Source organism: Antechinus flavipes, chromosome 1, assembly GCF_016432865.1.
Source record: "Antechinus flavipes isolate AdamAnt ecotype Samford, QLD, Australia chromosome 1, AdamAnt_v2, whole genome shotgun sequence".
In the NCBI taxonomy this organism is placed as follows: Eukaryota; Metazoa; Chordata; class Mammalia; order Dasyuromorphia; family Dasyuridae; genus Antechinus; species Antechinus flavipes.
Window position 1 is genome coordinate 163,070,817 of NC_067398.1, and position 17,812 is coordinate 163,088,628.

Sequence of the window (17,812 nt, forward strand, 5' to 3'; positions counted from 1 at the left end):
AGGCAGAAGATTTAGGGCTAATGACTTACTGTTAGAACAGAAGCCCCCTAAAATCAGAGGACCATAAAATCATATTACATCAATCCTACAGAATGACCCCTAAAGCTGCACTACAACTAAGCCCCAATTTAATTAAAGCACGTTTGCAGCTGTCACAGGATGCAGGTTTCTAATTGTCCTGTTTATACAAACTGTACCCATGAAAACTAGACAGTGGTCATGTTATCCTGTTTCTTTCCAACAGCAGTGAGTGACATTTGGAGCCATAAATGAGTATGTTAACCATTAGCCAAGAGTGTTATTAGCTGAACTTTGGAGCACTCCAGTCCTTATCAACCTTGATCTACCTACAAGAAAAAGTTGTTGACTGACTATGGAAAAATAAAGCATAACCAAATGTTGTTGTATGTTTTTATTATAAAAACAAATTAAATAAATGTATGATCAGACAAAAACAAGAACTTAGAAGAGTGAACTCAGTTCATAGTTCATGGTGGAGAAGGCTGAGAAGAGGAAGAAGAGGAAGTAGAAGAGGTGGGATGATCAACATTCACAGTTTCTTTTTCTTCATATCTGGGAGGTAATTCAGATGAAATATGTGAAGCAAGTGATGTCTCTGAAGATAAATTAGTCCCAGAAATTGTATATATAGATTCAGTATCTCTGTAAAAGGCTGCTCCTTGAACCTCAGGAATTTGGGCTCTATTAAAAAGAGAAAGAAAAAGCATTTTTTAAACTACATAAAAACACAGAATTATAGTTTAAAAATTTTTTAATAGCATTTTATTTTTCCAAACATATGCAAAAATAATTTTCAACATTTATCTTTACAAAATCTTGGTGTTCCAAATTTCCCCCTTTTCTTCCTCTTTCCTCCTTCCTAAAACAGTAGGCAATCCGATATATGTTAAACGTGTGCAATTCTTCTAAACATATTTCCATATTTGTCATGCTGCACAAGAATAGTCAGATTACAAGGAAAAAATACATAAGAAAGAAAAAAACAAGTAAATAACAACAAAAAAGATGAAAATAATGTGCTTTGATCCACAGTAAGTCTCAATAGTTCTCTCTTTAGATGCGGATAGCACTTTCCATCACAAGCCTATTGGAATTACCTTGAATCACCTCATTATTGAAAAGAGCCAAGTCCCATCATACTGGATTATCACACATAATTTTGTTCTTGTTTTTAATTGTTCTCTTGATTCTATTCACTTAACTTAGCATCAATTCATGTAAGTCTTTCCAGTATTTTCTGAATCAGCCTGATCATGATTTCTTATAGAATAATAATATTCCATTACATTCATATACCATAATTTATTTAGCCATTCTGCAATTGATGACCATCCACTCAGCTTCCAGTTCCTTGCTATTACAAAAAGGGTTGCCACAAACATTTTCATACATGCAGGTGCTTTCCCCTCTTTTATGATCTTTGGAAATACAGACCCAGTAGAGACATTGCTGTATCAGAGTCATAGATTCGAAAGGCCTTCTACCCAAACCCAAGCCTGCAACAAATTAAATAAATAAATAAACCCCTCTATAGTGATCTGAGTAAAAATGGTTATCTCTATAAGGCAAACTCATAATCTTCCCAAGCAACCTATCCAACTTTTGTACAGTCAGAAAATCACATAAATTCTGAATTGAGAAAAACTTGGTAACCATCCTGTCCACTCCATTAATCAGAATTGAATATCTCATTTATTTTGCTCCTTTACCTTTTCTCCAGGGATGACCAGGAGTAAGCTTGTAGCCAAAGAGGAGAAAGGTGAAAGCTTTGGTATTGGGAGACAGCATGCCTAAAGTGAGGAGTAATATTATCAGAGTGATCAGGATCAGCCCAAAGGAAATGATCAGTCAGTCTATCAATAAGTATATTTTAAGAACCTACTATGTGCCAGATATTGGGTTAAGTGTTGGGAATACAAAGGAAAAACAAATGAGAGTACCTGTTCTCAATAATCTGATGTGAGAGACACCATGAAAAGATCCATATGCAAACAAAATAATAGGCAAGATAAATTGGAGATAATCAGCAGAGCGAAGTCTTTTACATTAAGGAAGATCATAAAAGGTTTATTATAGAGAGTGGGGTTTTTGTCTGGGATATAAAGGACACTGCCAAAAGGCAGAGATGAGAAAGAAAAGAATTCCAAGCATGGGAGGGTCGGGGGGGGGGGGGGGGGGGGGGGAGACAGCCAGGAAAAGGTGCAGTTGGGAAGTGGAATGTTATATAAGGCATTAAACCAACCAGCAGATAGAGGGGTAAAGTGTCAAGAAATAAGCAGAGCAGTAGCGTATACAAAGGATTTTTACAAATATTAACTGTTTTCATCCTTACAACAACCCTGATGGCTAGATGCTATTATTATTCCCCTATTACAGATGGAAAAACTGACACAGAGGTTAAGTAACTTTCTCAGCCAGAATATTTTTGAAAGTGGATTTCCTCTTCCCTCCCCTATATTAAGCCAACATCTGTTTCTTCTACCTATTAACGCTAATTCTTTATGGGGGCAAATAAAACTAATCTGATCTCTAACATGACTGAAAATCCTTTAGATATATAAAGATGGCCACCTTCTAAAACAGCTCTTCTTTAGAATAAAAATCCTGAATTTCTTTAGTAAAGAAAACATAATCTCTAGTCCTCTTTCCTCACAAAATGAATTTATTACTAAATAAATTTGGGAGCATTGATGGTTATCTCAGTGATGACTAAATTTATGCTACTGGCAATTATATTCTTAATGTGACAAGATTGCAATTCCTTAGTCATATTTTTTCTTAGACTTTAACTTGGTAATATTCTCATAAGTCTTTATCCAAATGAGTTTCAAGTCTTGCCAATTCTGACTCCATAATGTTCCTTTACTCATTGCTTTTTTGTCTGTAGGGGACTACCACTGTCCCCTCCTTCACTAATCTCTCACCTGGATTATTGCAATAGCTTTCTAAATTGGTGTATCCTTGCATTTCTTTTCCTCTTCCTCATACCCCAATATAATTTATACACCACTGTCTGATAAATATTCCTGAAATAAATCTCTAACCATATCAACCTGTGCTCTGAAACTATAAATGGGTTCCCATTATCAAGCAAATGAAACCTAAACTTCATAATCTGGCATGTAAAACCTCCAAGGTTTGACCTCAGCTTATCTTTTTTCCCCACTCCTTCCCTACAAGTTCTCCATGCTCTTGCCAAATGGATTTTACTTTTTATTTTCTTTCTTGCCTCTCCTCTTTGCTTGTGCTGTTCACACCTTCTGTAGTGTTTTCTCTTCTACTGCTACCTGTTAAACTGCCACCCAACTTTTGAGTCTCAGATCAAATTCTGCTTCTTTCTTGAAGTTTTTACTGACTTCAGTAAATCTCTCTATTCTCTGTACCCATAGTACTTTGTGCTTCTTTTTGTTATACATCCAGTTTGTACCTTGTAGTACAATGTTATCCCCCGTGAGATCATAGCTTTAGGGTTAGAAGGAACCTTTCACTTCTCACCAGACTGAATTCATTATTTTCCATCATGCTCTAGAAAGCATGGAAGATCACTTCAGTCCTGAAATTCATACATTAGAAGTAGGCTCAGTCCTTACAGGTCCTCCCTCTGAACTTCCATTTAAGGAGGATGCCCAGGTCACCTATTTCTTCCTTTCCACCAGACTGCACTCTAACTTCTCCATCACGCCTTTCCTCTAAAGGAGGTGTCTCCTCCCTCTTTATCAGCTTCCTTTTGTGTATTTTCTTCTCCCATTAGAATAAAAGCTCCCTGCAAGGAGGGAACTATCTTTTTTTTTGCTTGTATTTATATTTCCAGAACTTTGAACAATGCCTGGCACATAAGAGTTTAAATGCTCACGAACTGATAGTTGAAAGACTAAGCTTAGAGATCGCCTTCTAACTGGATAAAGAATCTGAGACTCAGATAGGTCAAGGACACAGAAATGGAACCTATATTTTCTCACTTTAAGTCCAGCACTATTTTCATTGCATCAGAATGGCCAACCAAAATAACTGAATGTTTGCTATATTCACGGAAATTAGACATTGACTAGCAATATCTCTGTCTCACAGCAGTCTATAGTTAGTTGGAGAAACAGGATCTGGGCATAAAAATATGTATAACAACACAAAATAACATGTTCGTAGGACTGTCAATTGGCAGATTACTTTATCTTTAAAACAAAAACAAAAACAAACAAAAACCATTTACCTAACTTTACTGGTCTCCCTAATTATTGTTATATTTCTTTTTCATCATTTTGCCAGTTTTCAAAAATCCATTCCCTTTTTCCTTCCCTGTTATCTACTCCCTCCACTCTACTGAATCTGTCCTCCCAAAGATTGCCAATGATGTTATCAAATTCAATGAGCTTTATATTTCAACCCCAATTTAACAAGTTCCCTACTATCCAGTGAACTTTGTTATGTGATGAAGAAAGGAAATCAGGGGAAAAGAGGAAAAAGTAGAAGAGGAAAAGAGAAAAAGGATTTTTCCCCCCCTTAGAAAGTATAGTCTAATTGTCTATAGTCTAAGCTACACAAATAAATACAATACAAAGTAAAATGGAAGCACATTCAAAGAAGAGAGATATTGATTCTGATTGGGGAATAAAAGAAGGGCACATGGAGAACTCCAACTATAAGCTATACACTTTTCAAATATTATCTCACATGATCCTCATAATAACACTGAAAGGCAAGTATTATTATGATCTCTATTTTATTGGTGGAGAAATTGAGGCAGGTGTTACATGACTTGTCCAGGGTCCAACAGTTAGAAAGTGTCTGGATTACTCTGAAAGTATCTATATCCGGGATTTGAATTGAGATCTTCTGGACTCTAGGTCCAAAGCTCTATTTGGAGGTTCCTCTTGGGTGCATCTCTAGATACTGGTGTTGTGCCAAAGTTTCATTTTGAGGTCCTGACCTAGTTTCTCCATTGTCCTATTTGGTTATTCTGTCTCAGGTTATAACCTTTCCCTCTTAATGTTTGACAAGATAAAGGTTTATCCATTTTAGATGTCGTTAGAATATCAGTAACCTCTCTCCATTGTGTCATTGTAGGGGGGTCTTCCCACCATTAAGGTCCCACCTAGGTACTTCCCCAACTATGTCGTTGTTCTTGTTATCCTATAAAGAAACTTGCTGTCCTGATACTTGGGACTGGACTCTTTGAGATGATAGTCTTGTCCCTCTGGGATCAAACATGGATCCATTGGTCCCAGTATTTCTCTCCATTTAATAAACTATTGAATTGGTTTCTAATCTCTGTCTTGCTCAGTTTCTTCGGCATTACACTGGAAGAGACAACATTTAGGTTGGATGGTTAAGATTTGAATTTCCAGTCAGAGATGTCAAAGTGGGCATTCCAGATGTTAGGAAAAGATGCTCTTTTTTTTAGCTTTACTATTTCTATACATGAGCTAATCTTTCTCACAGCTTCAGCTAGATGATCTAGGACTAGAATAATGGAAAGAATATTAGATTTGGAGTCAAAAGGCATGGATTCGAACCCAATTTTGTTACTTGTTAAATGTTGACCTTGGACTCGTCATCTTCCTTGTTGATAAAATGGAGGAAGTGGACCCTGTGCCTTAAGGTTACAACTGGGTTCAATTCTATCTCAATGATACTAGTCTAAGGATTGTCAAATCTGTATGTGTGTACATCTGATCACTCCCCCTACAAGGAAGTAAACTCCTTGAACACAAAGGCGTTTTGTTTACTCAATCTGAATACTACTACCTTGGTGCCTAGCAGAGTGTATTGCCTAAGCAATTACCTAAGAAAAGCACAAGGATTTGGGGGGAACTTTGAGGGGAATAAAGAAAGTACTGGTTTCATGGCAGTGCAGGTAGGATATGTGAAATGAAGTTGTATTAGATAAGGCTAGACTTCTCAGCAGCATTTGACTCTTCAAACACTCCTTTCCTTCTTGAAACTTTTTTTTTTTAATTAAGGAGATGAATAGAATTTTAGAAGAGTTAGGTAAACCTCTGGAGAAAACTGAATGGGAGTAAAAAGGAATATACCTTTTTCTGAGATTTATATAATACCTTCTTTAAAACCGATCATGAATTAGGGCATAAAAACCTCACAAACAAATGCAAAAAACCCAAAAATTTTAAATATATCCCTTTAGTACCCTAATGCAATAAAAATACATTCAATAAAAAGCTTAGGAAGAATAAATTGAAAATTAATTGGAAATTAATCTAATTCTAAAGAATGAGTGGGACAAAGAATAAATCACAGAAACAATAAATAATTTCATTAACAATAATGATAACTATGAAACAATGCACCAAAATTTGTGTCAAAAATTGTATCAATCAAAGCAGTACTTAGAGGAAAGTTATATCTCTAAATGCTTACATCAAATAAAAAAATAAAAAGAATAGATCAATTCACTGAAAAAACAACATCTTGAAAGATAAAATTAATCAAATGGAAAAAAGAGATATAAAAGCTAACTGAAGAAAATTACACATTAAACCAGAATGGGGCAAATGGAAGCTAATGACTATGAGACACCAAGAATCAGTCAAACAAAGTAAAAAAAAAGAAAATAGGAACAAATGAAGCTTTTTTCTTAAAATTATAAGTAGTATCTATCTAAAACAATCAATTTATAGGGATAAAACAATCCCTATCTGTCATAGGAATAAACTAAAAGCCTTTCCACTGAGCTGGAAGCCTTTCTATTATCAACATTATTATTCAATAATGTACATTATAGCAATAAACAGGAAAAAGAAATTGAAGAGATGAGATTAAGCAACAAAGAAACAAAACTAAAACTTTTTGCATATGATATTTTGGTATACTTAGAAAATTGTAGAGAATCAACTAAAAAAGTATTTGAAACAATTAACTTTACCACAGTTGCAAAATAGAAAATAAATCCATTTCAGCACTGCCAACAAAACCTAGCAGGAAGAACTAGAAAGAAAAATTCCTTCCATTTAAAATAAACTGCAGATAGCATAACATACTTTGGGAGTCTACCTGCCAAGACAAACCCAGAGACTACATAAACAAAATTATAAAACTTCTCACATAAATAAAAAGAGATCTAAACAATTGGAGAAATGTTAATTGTTCATGGGCAGGCTGAACTAATATAATAAAATTATGATTCTACCTAAATTAATTTATTTATTCAATGATAAACCAATTTTTAAAAAACACAGAATTATTTTATATAACTAGTAAAATTACAAAATTCATCTGGAAGAATAGAAGACCAAGAATATCAAGGGAATCAATGAGAAAAAATGTGAAGGAAGGTCACCTAGCAGTATTAGATTTCAAACTATATTACAAAGCATTGGCTAAGAAATAGAGTGGTGAATCAGTTGAATAGATTGGAAACATAATATATAGTAGTAAATAACTATAGTAATTTTAATGTTTGATAAACCCAAAGATCCAAGTTTCAGAGGCCAAGAACTCTTTCACAAAAATTACTAGGAAAGCTAGAAAGCAATCTAGGTAAACTAGGTAAAGACAAACATCTCATACCTTATTTTAAGACAAAGTCAAAATGGATACATTATTTAGACATAAAAATTGATATTTTTAGGAAATTAGGGGAACAGGAAACTTTTATCTTTCAGATCTGTGGATAAAAGAAAAGTTTGTGTATAGACAAAAAGATTGTGGAAAGAAAAATGGATAATTTTGATTGATGAAATCACAAAATTCTCATACAAACAAAATAATGCAGCCAAAATTAGAAAGTAGGAAACTAGGGGGAAATTACTCTTATTTCTCTGAATGAGGCCTTATTTCTCAAATATATGGGGAATTGAGTCAAACTTATAAAAATAAAAGTCAATCCCCAACTGACAAATGGCAAAAGTATGTAAATAGGCAGTTTTCAGAAGAAGAAATCAAAATTAACAATAGTTATATGAAAAAATGCTCTAAATCACTATTGATTAATTGAGAAATGCAGATTAAAACAAGTTGAAGTTAGTATTTCACACCTATCAGTTTGGCTAGCAAAATAAAGGAAGATGATAAATGCTGGAGAAGATATGGAAAAATAGATCCACTAATGCACTATTGGTGGAATTTTGAACAGTGTAATCATTCTGGAGAATGTAGTGCTGAAATGGACTTATTTGCTATTTTGCAACTGTGGTAAAGTTAATTGTTTCAACTAGTTTTTTTAGTTGATTCTCTACAATTTTCTAAGTATACTATAATATCATATGCAAAAAATGATAGTTTTGTTTTCTTGTTGCTTAATCTCATCCCTTCATGTTTTTCAATATTACCACAAATAAAAAAAATAATGCTTCTTTAAAAAGAAATATTCTTCCATTTCCTCTAAGGTTTCACTTTTTCTCCTGGCTGTCTTTCTCTCTCTTACCACTCCTTCCTTATCTTTCCTATCCTATTTGCCATTGATATTTTATAAAGTTCTGTACTTGACCCTTTACTTTTTTTTTCTTACTATATTCTTTTCTTCCATAAGCTGATCTTGTTTAATGGATTTTATTAGCACTAACTCTCACTTCTCTGTCTCCAGTCTGAACTCTTACCTAAATGTCCAGTCTGGATCAATCCACTCAAAATAACTATAAATCATCCCCATTTATAAGTATCTCCTATCCAAAACCAAATTTTTCACCTTTCCCTAGAAATCCATTCCATTTTCCAGTTTCCTGTTTCTGCTATTAATCCCATTGTTCTCCCAGTCAATGATCTTTCTTTGTCCTGATCCTTTAGAGAAGGAAAGAAGAAAACAAACATCAATTAAGCACCTTTGTGCCAGGCACTATGCTAAGCACTTTACAAATATTATCTTTGTTGACTAGTGCCTAGCTCAAGTCCAGATTTCTCCAAGAGGTCCTGTAATTATGATTATTCATCTTTTGACTTCTAGGATTGCTCCAATTTCAACAAAAGGAAATGTTTCTTAATAAAAATTTCCCAGAGAAATAGCCTTTTTCAGACTACAAGTCTCCATTATCTCCGTTCAAAAAATAAAGTCACTACACTGATGATTACACACTGTCGATATTACCCATTTAAGACTTAATCAGACTCTACCTTGTATCTTCTTGTGATCTATATTATTTCCTATAAACTCATTGTGTAAATTCCTGGAGGACAGGGACCTCATCTTTTCATTCTTTTCCGCATCAGTGCTTCCAAGAATATGGCTTACTTATATCTAATCTGTTGAATGAGTTAATACTAACTTGGGTGAAGAATTCTTTACTTTCAGCCTTTCTTTCTCAACATTTTTTAGTTTTTGGCCGTCTCCTTGCTTTCATTCTTCATTTCCAATTAGCTGCTAAATCCTAGTGATGTTTTCTCCTATTTTTTTTTCTCTTTTCTCCAGACCATCACACTTTTTGAGGCCTTTATCACCTTTATAATAGCCTTCTAACTTATCTTCCTGCTTCTTGACTTTCCCCTCTCCAATACATTCTCCACCCAAATCTGCCCAGGGTATTCCTTTACTAAAAACAACAATTAAAAAAAAAAAAATAGAAAAAAAATTTCAATGGTTTACTCTAAGATAAAACATAAACTCTTTCCTGTGGCATTTAAAATCCTCCACAATCTGGCTCCAACTTACCTTTACAGCTTGGTTTCACTCTATTCTCCATAACGCCTTGTGCCCCCAGCCAGATCTAACTCTCACCTTGTACTCTCCCACCTTTGTGCATTCCTGAAGGTTGTTTCCCAATCCTCATTCCAGAAATACCCTCCCTCCCACTCAGCTAAGCCAGCTGAGCTCTTTCTCTTCCTTTAAGGCCCAGCAGGTACCACCTACTCTGGAGAGTTTTTCTGATGCCTTCAGCTAAAAAGGCTTTCTTCCTCTGCACATGTATTTTCCTGGAACACTTTGTCTTCATCTATCTTTTTCTTGTTTTATAATCTATTTTGCATTGTACCTTGTATTTGTGTAAAGTAGACAACATATCCGATATTAGACTGTAAGTTTTTTGAGGGCATTATGTTATGTTATGAAGTATATTAAGAAGTGTTGTGAGTGCTTCATAAATTCATGCTCAACAAGGCTTCCCTTTGACTTCCCTCACATGGTAGGGAACAGCTAAGACCAGAGCAGTTCCCCTGATCATGAGATTATAGTGATATTTTTGATGGACTGTGTAAGAGGACCAGAGAAGAAGAAAGGGATCGACCAACGATAGCTTGGAATACAGAAATTGTGAATGAAACGCTTGACTCAAGGTCTAATGATATGGAAATCTCCTCAATGGTGGGATAGCATCACTCAGTGCCTAGTGCCTGTATAAAAGGTAGGCCATCAATAAGAGCTAGCGAAAGGAGAGGTATGGAATCTTCTGGCTTCTAGATTCAAGAGAGAAGGGCTAACCCATCACTTCTGCAAGTCCCCAAATGGAGAGAAAGACTTAGGAAAAAAAACCTGTAGAGAAACTGGCAGTTTCTATTATCTCCCTATCCCTAGCTTGCTTGCTATACCAGAGACTGAAAGAAATTTCATTTTGGTCCAATATGGGGCTTTCTCTTTCTTGGTAGAGCTGAGTTATCTTGCTCCCAAAGTATTGTATTATATTATATTGTATTGTCTAGTATACATTTTCCTGTGCATAGCCTCTTTTATTTGTTTGTGATAAATGAGCTTGTTTGCTATTTGCTATGTATTTTCATTGTGGAGCTGGCATCCGGTGAGCAGAGAGTCAAGCCTTGGATATATAGCTTGGGGCTTTCCTTCTCTATTAAGGAATAGTGATCAGGAGTTTAACTCGAATCTAAAAAATCCCTTACACTTGTTCTTTCAAGTCTGACTCTTCATGACCCCATTTGGGCTGTTTTTTTTGTGTTTTTTTTTTTTAGCAAAGATGCTGCAGTGGTTTGCCATTTCCTTCTCCAGCTCATTTTACAGATGAGGAAACTGGGGCAAACAGGGTTATGTGGCTTTCTGAGGTCACACAGCTTGTAAGGGCTTGAAGCCAGATTTGAACTTAGAGGAAGATGAATCTTCCAGACACCAAACCCAGCACCATCTCCAATGAGCCACCCAGTTGTCCCAATGACTTCCTCTAGGGAGCAGATAGATATATTTCTAGCCTAGTAACAGCCTCTCTCTGAGGAGAGCAGAATGGCCATCCTCTGGCCCTAATTTCCTGCCTTCTCTTCCAGCAGGAATCAGTCTCCCTAGGAATAGGGTGGGAGGAGGTACTAGAAATATCTATTCTGCCTCCCTGTGAGCCATAGAACCATCTGGACACACAATAAATAAAAGGGCACCCACGCCTCCCCCACCCTAACACTGGGTGGTAAGAAAGTGCTCACATCATGGAAAGAATGAATGGAATGTGTAGCAGGAAGAGACCAGGTGAGGCTGGAAGATACAAGCATCGTCTCCCCTTAGGTTCCCTCTCGTTTCTCTTCCCCTTATGACCTCATTGGGTGTTCCTTGGTCTCTATTTCAGTTTGGAGTCACAAGAAGGAAGGATTTTGAGTCAGAAAAGCCCTTAGAGATTTCTAATCTAATCTGCTTTAAAGGAGGAAACAGAGACTGAGATACTGAATAACTTGCACAAGATGGCATCTCATAGGCAAGAAGGAGCAGAGCTAGTTCAATTCTGGCCTCAGACAATTGAATTACCAGCTGTGTGATCTTGGCCAAGTCATTTAATTTCATTTGCCTCAGTTTCCTCATCTGTAAAATGAGCTGGAGAAGGAAATGCCAAACCACTCCAGTATTTTCACTAAGAAAACCCCAAACAGGGTCACAAAGTGTCAGACATGACTGAAAAATGACCAAACAGCAACAAAAGCTTATTCCTGATTTTCTCTCCCAAGAGAAGTGTTTGCAGGTCATCAAGCGAAAATAATAGGGCAGGACTATAATATTTTTCCACACTTATATTCCCAGTACTATACACTGTATCTTGCACATGGTAATCAGTTAATAAATATTTATAAAATCAGATTGAAGAAAGGAAGACTGGGTGTTTATATTATTATTTGCTAATACAAATCTTTTGCATTTCATGCATGAATCAATCCAAGATTGAGACAGGGACCAGATATAGATAGAGAGCAGGCATGTGACTTCATAGATATGAGGAACCCCCAAGTGAGGAAAATCCCTCTTGCAATGCACATATGAACTTTCTCTGAAATTTGCAGAATACTGGAGAGGTAGACCATGTATGGCCCATAGCTGTGTGTTTAACACCTCTTGACCAGATGATTAAAAAGTTACTAATGAGCACAAGATTATACAACTAGTATATGCCAGAAGTTGGCATATTTTAAATTTAAAATCCAGGCCATTTTAAAAAATCATTTTATCACCCTATTCTTCAATCCAAGAAGAGTAAGATGGAAACATTTCTAGATTTGTCATCAAAGGTATGGGTGACTTTAAGGCCTTTTATCTATGAGACCCTGAGCAAGTCAATTAACTTGAAATTAAATTTGTGAAAAAAAAGGTATTGGACAGGATGATCTCTAAAGTTCCTTTCATCTCTAAATATTATTCTGTTATCCTAAGAAAGTTTTGGGAAGATAAAGTAATGATGGGAGCTTTGGAAAGGAAGTCATATGGAAATATGTTTAAAAGAATGGCATGTATTTAAACTCTTATCATATTGCTTGCTGTCTGGGGAGGGGGGGTAAAAGAGAGAGGGAGGGAGAAAAATTTGGAACACAAAGTTTTACAACATTGAATGCTGAAAACTATCTTTACACATATTTGGAAAAAATAAAATTATTTCTTCTATTAAAAAAGGGAGTGTGATCAGCTGCTAGGCTATAGGTACTTTGGAGAAGTCCCTAACAGCAATAATGACTTCAGGCACTTTTGGAAAGGAATGCTGAAGAAGAACCAAAGAAATGAGATCATTCATAGCAGGGGAAGTAGGTCTTCTTAATTAGCCTCCCACAATAATTTGGAAAACAATTTGTTTTAACCTTATGTTATTCTTGGAAAAGTGACTTCTATAACAGAAAGTCAGTAAGACTGAGAAGCAATGAAAACAAACAAATCTATTCAGAGAGAACTAAGAGTCTCATCAGGTGACATCACAATACTTTTTTTAATAGCTAATACTATCTAGACTTATAATGATAAACATTTAGGCAGGTGATAGGTTAGAAACAAGTACCAGCTCATTAGAGATTTAATTTAATCAAATACAATTAATATTCATCTTTCAATATTTTATCCAATCTCATTTCTCCTCCGCCAAAAAAAAATCTTTTTAATGAAAAATCATTACAAAGTGAAATCAAGGATAAGGTAGATAAAGCAGGAGAATCTCACCAAATAAACTTGTAAAAAGGACCAATCAGGCTCTCACTTCTTTTTTTTCAGTTGGCTAACACAAGGCTCACCACAAATATGCAGTTGTTAGTTAAAAAGAAAACTTATCAACATTTTTTTCCATGTTGCAGACCCACATAAGCCTGCATGGTTCCCTAATCAGGTGAGCCAAGGTTTTGAGGACATATGTGCAGTTACGCCAGGGAAGGCTGATTGACTAGCAGGGATTCAGGTTGAACTGTCCAGTTGCTTTAGCACTAGGTAGTCTCTGTTCCTATTTTCTTTACTTACAGAAGCTTAATGGGATCAGGAAATTGGGTTAGTGCAGAGACCGCTACTCTAGGCAGGATGCACGATCTCCACTCCTATTTCTGCTATTCTTCCCTTTGTTCCATGACCACATTCCAGTTAGGCAAGTTTTTCTGTCTCTCTTTTCTGTAAGTGATACTGTACCTAATTCATAGGAATGAGGACCGAACTAACATTTAAAACACTGGACTTCCCAAGTAAAAGTAATATTATACACATAAGAAGAATGCATTAGCTTTAGAGGGTAAGAGGCAAGATGACAAATCTTTCTAAATACAAGATATAGCGTTAGTCCTGGATCATGAGGACCTGAGTTCAAATCCTATCTTGGACACTTACCAACTGTATGACCTGGACAACTGTCTCCCCCCAAAAAATAATTTTTTAAAAGTTATAGAATAAGAAGAAAATCAATCAGTTCTACCCCTAAATTTTTATATGGTGTATCCCCAAAATCATAATTTAGTTTTAAGCTATTAGTAGTAAGCTATTAAAGCTATATACATACCTACATATATCATACACAGACATGCATATTTACATGTGTATAAAATATTTACAGATGCTATACCTTGCATGTTATCTATACATTAAATATATATATATAATATTTATTATGTATAATATATTACAAATATAAAGTATATATAAATGTATACACATTTCCCCATTACATTTTAATCTGGCTCAGGTCCTCACCCACATGTTTGATACATGTGGTTAAGCTATATTTTAATGCTATAGTAGACCTGAACCAAATTAAAATGTAATTGGGAGAAGCAACTAGGTGATACATTGAAGGAGCACTGGTCCCAGAGTCAGGAGGACCTGAATTCAAATCCAGCCTTGGACACTTGACACCTACTAGCTGTGTGATCCTGGACAAGTCACTTAATCCCAATTACCTCACAAAAAAAAAAAAAAAAAAAAAAAAGAAAGAAATTGGGAAATTGCTTAACACAATAAATAAAAATCTAATACTAAATGAATTATGCTAATTATCCAAATCAATATACAGCCAAAAGGGATCCATTTTTTTAATTTGAATTTGACACCACTGGCTTAAGCACTTTAAGTTGTAACATCTTTTGCTGTTGTTCAATCCATCATGTTTAATTCTTCATGCTCCCATTTGGAGTTTTCTTAGTATAACAAATGGAATGGTTTGCTATTTAAAGTTCTAGTTCATTTTACAGGTAAGGAACTGAGGCAAATAGGGTTAAGTACTTGTCTGGGGTTACTCAGCTATTAAGTATCTAAGGTCAGATTTGAATCCAGGGAGGAGAGTCTTTTTGACTTTAGACCCCACACTCTTATCCACCCTGTACCACCTAGCTATCCTCTAATACCTTTAAAATGCCCTAAGACTTTTGGGACACTATATGGTTGAACCCTATAAGGATAAAAACATAGTAAAGTAAATTAAATAACATTAAATCATCTGTGGCTTGAAGAATTGTAAGTTAAACATCTGGTTCCCAGAAATTAAAGTGGAAAGTCTTACCCATAATTAAAAATACTGTAATATGATGGTGGGTTCTCACTCAGAGGCAAACTATTAGATGCAGAGTTACGTGTTATCACTGTAGGTGTTGAAACATCCGAAAAATAAGGTGGAGGTGGGGGTGGAAAGATTATCACAGCATCACCTAAGGAAAAAGTGAATAATTAACAACAAGAAGGTAAAAGGAATGACTTCTTAAGAATGCCCATCCATATAAGGCAAAATAAAAAACCCAGATAATAATAATAAATGACATTTATGTAACATATGATACAAATTATTTCATTTGATCTTCCCAAAACTCTATGAAGGAATTCCCATTGGGATTTGTGTTCCCATTTTTTAAAATGAAAGAAAGACCAGAGATTCAGAGATTTTACTTAAGTCTCATAGCATGGCTATGTCAAGAGGAGGACTTTAATCCACAATTTCCCTCATTTCAAGTCCACTACATTTTCTATTACAAAGTTGTACTTTTCAGGATAAAAAGCATAGACAAGTGAGTAGAGTACAACATAAAATTCATATATATAGCATTCTCTGAAATTAAGTTTTATAGATGTTTCTTCTTCTCAAAATCTTTTTTGATGTTACCCAGGATCCAAATGTCCTCCCTTTCAAAATCCTGTATATTTACTTTGTATGGATTTTCTATGCTTTTTTATATTGTAGTTGTTCCTCTGTTTTTAAAAAAGACCAATTACATCATGGGATAATATTTTGACTCACGCATGAATTGGTTTTAAGTGAATCAGAGTTGCACAAAATCATTAGACTCTCTCTTCCAGGGTCACTGAAGTCCAGAATAAACGTGAAGACAAGTGGCGATGGCCGGGATGCAATGTATGACCTTAGCACTTTTGATGATCTAACCAAGCTCCAAGCATTCCACAGTGCCTATTTCCACCACTTATTGAGACAAATTGTTTATATCCATCCATTCTGCCAAAGGAAATCTTCAGGGGGAATGCTTGAGTTAGACATCCCCTAATTCAACCTGGCTTAGCCCATCTGGTAAAAGGGTTTACTGACTGTGGCTGATGAAAATGCTAGAGCCACAGGTAAGAGCTTATTTTTATACATAGGCATCAGCTAGGTGGTACGGTGAATAGAGTGCCAGGCCTGAAGTCAAGGAAGTCTTGAGCTCAAAATTAGCCTCAGACAGATGTGTGATCCTTGGCAATTCATTTAATCCAGTTTGCCTCAATTTCCTCATGTGAAATATGAGCCTGGAAAAAGAAATGGCAACTATCCCCATGTCTTTGCCAAGAAAAACCCAAATGGGTTCATGAAGAGTAGGATACTACTGAATATAAACAAAAATTGTGTGTGTGTGTGTGTGTGTGTGTGTGTGTGTATGTGTGTATTCTTCCATGAGAGAATGTAAGTTTCCTGAGGACTGAAATTATTTCATTTTTGACTTGGCATCCCAATGCCTAACACAATGCCTGACACATTGTAAGCATTTTACAAAAGATCTATTGATTGAATGATTGAATGATACAATATTTAAACTTCCCTAGACAATCTACTTTTTAAAACTTTATATGTTTCTAATCTAGAGGTTTAAATTCAAGTGGATTATAATAATTAGATGGAGAGGAAAATGCTAAGGGAAAAATAGGTCTACATAAGAATTTTTGTGTATGTCCATATATATTATATGTATAAAAACACATTATATATTATATGGTATGTAGTACATATGGCTACACACATACTTATATCCCACTACATTTCAATGTTTTCAGACCCTCCTTCCCTGAGCATTTGTTCCAATGTTTCACAAAATGATAAAATAATAACTGTAGAGGGCTGAAACTCTTGAGTTCACACACTGACATGTGGACAATCAAGTACTTAAGGCTAATTACCAATTGGACAATACTCTATAAGCATATACTTGGAAAACGGCCCTTCCCACTATCCTGTGCTGGCTCGATAATTGGTGTATACAGAGAATTGTAGGAGGGACTAGGAGGTGAAGTAAGACGAGCCAGAGTTACTTTGATGGTAGACAAGGAAAAAGGCAGTCGGGGTGATTCTGCTTCTATCTTGTTCACTTCTACCCCTAAAAACCAAGGACTTCTGCTTATCCTGACTCTGGCTGATTCTAAGGTATCCAGGGTGCTAATGTGGTCATCACAAATAACAATTCATATTTATAAACAGTTGTCTCTTATTTTCAAAACACTTCTCTCAAAATAAATATTACTATATATTAGACCAGACCTATGATTTCTGTAGTTGGGAAAATTCACAATAAAAAAAAATTCCCTCTGCTTATGCATCTTTTCAGCAACCCAAAGTCCTAAAAATTTCCTACACCCTAGGTAGTGATTTGCCTAGGGTCACACAAACTAAACAAAGGTGTTTCTAACAATCAAGCCAGCTCTTTATCCTGTTTCCTGGTTCTAGGAATAGCAGTTAATAATAATAATAATGTACTAATCTTATTTGATTCTAATAGCAATACTATAGAGTAGATGTTATTTTACAAGTAAGGAAACTGAGGCTGAGAAAAGTTAAGTAATTTGCCCAGAGTCATATCTGAAGGCTGTATGAACTCAAGTCTCTTCCTGAATCTAAACCCAGTGCCATAACCATTGCCTCTCAGGAAGACCTAATATATATACACATATATATATATGTCCTGCAGATTGAAGTCACTTTCTGGCTGGAGCCTGGAACAAGTA

The 17,812-nt window shown here is 35.4% G+C and overlaps 1 protein-coding gene across 1 annotated transcript in view; it reads right to left on the reverse strand.

Annotated features, from left to right (window-relative positions):
• Positions 1–397: 397 nt before the first annotated feature.
• TMEM171 (transmembrane protein 171) overlaps positions 398–17,812 on the reverse strand; it is a 28,349-nt gene continuing 10,934 nt past the window's right edge. Inside the window, exons 3-4 of the mRNA XM_051992351.1 lie at positions 15,117–15,261; positions 398–702 (exon numbers count right to left, since the gene is read on the reverse strand). Of these exons, the coding sequence (XP_051848311.1) occupies positions 489–702; positions 15,117–15,261 (359 nt within the window). The 3' untranslated portion in view covers positions 398–488. The remainder of the gene's footprint in view (positions 703–15,116; positions 15,262–17,812) is intronic.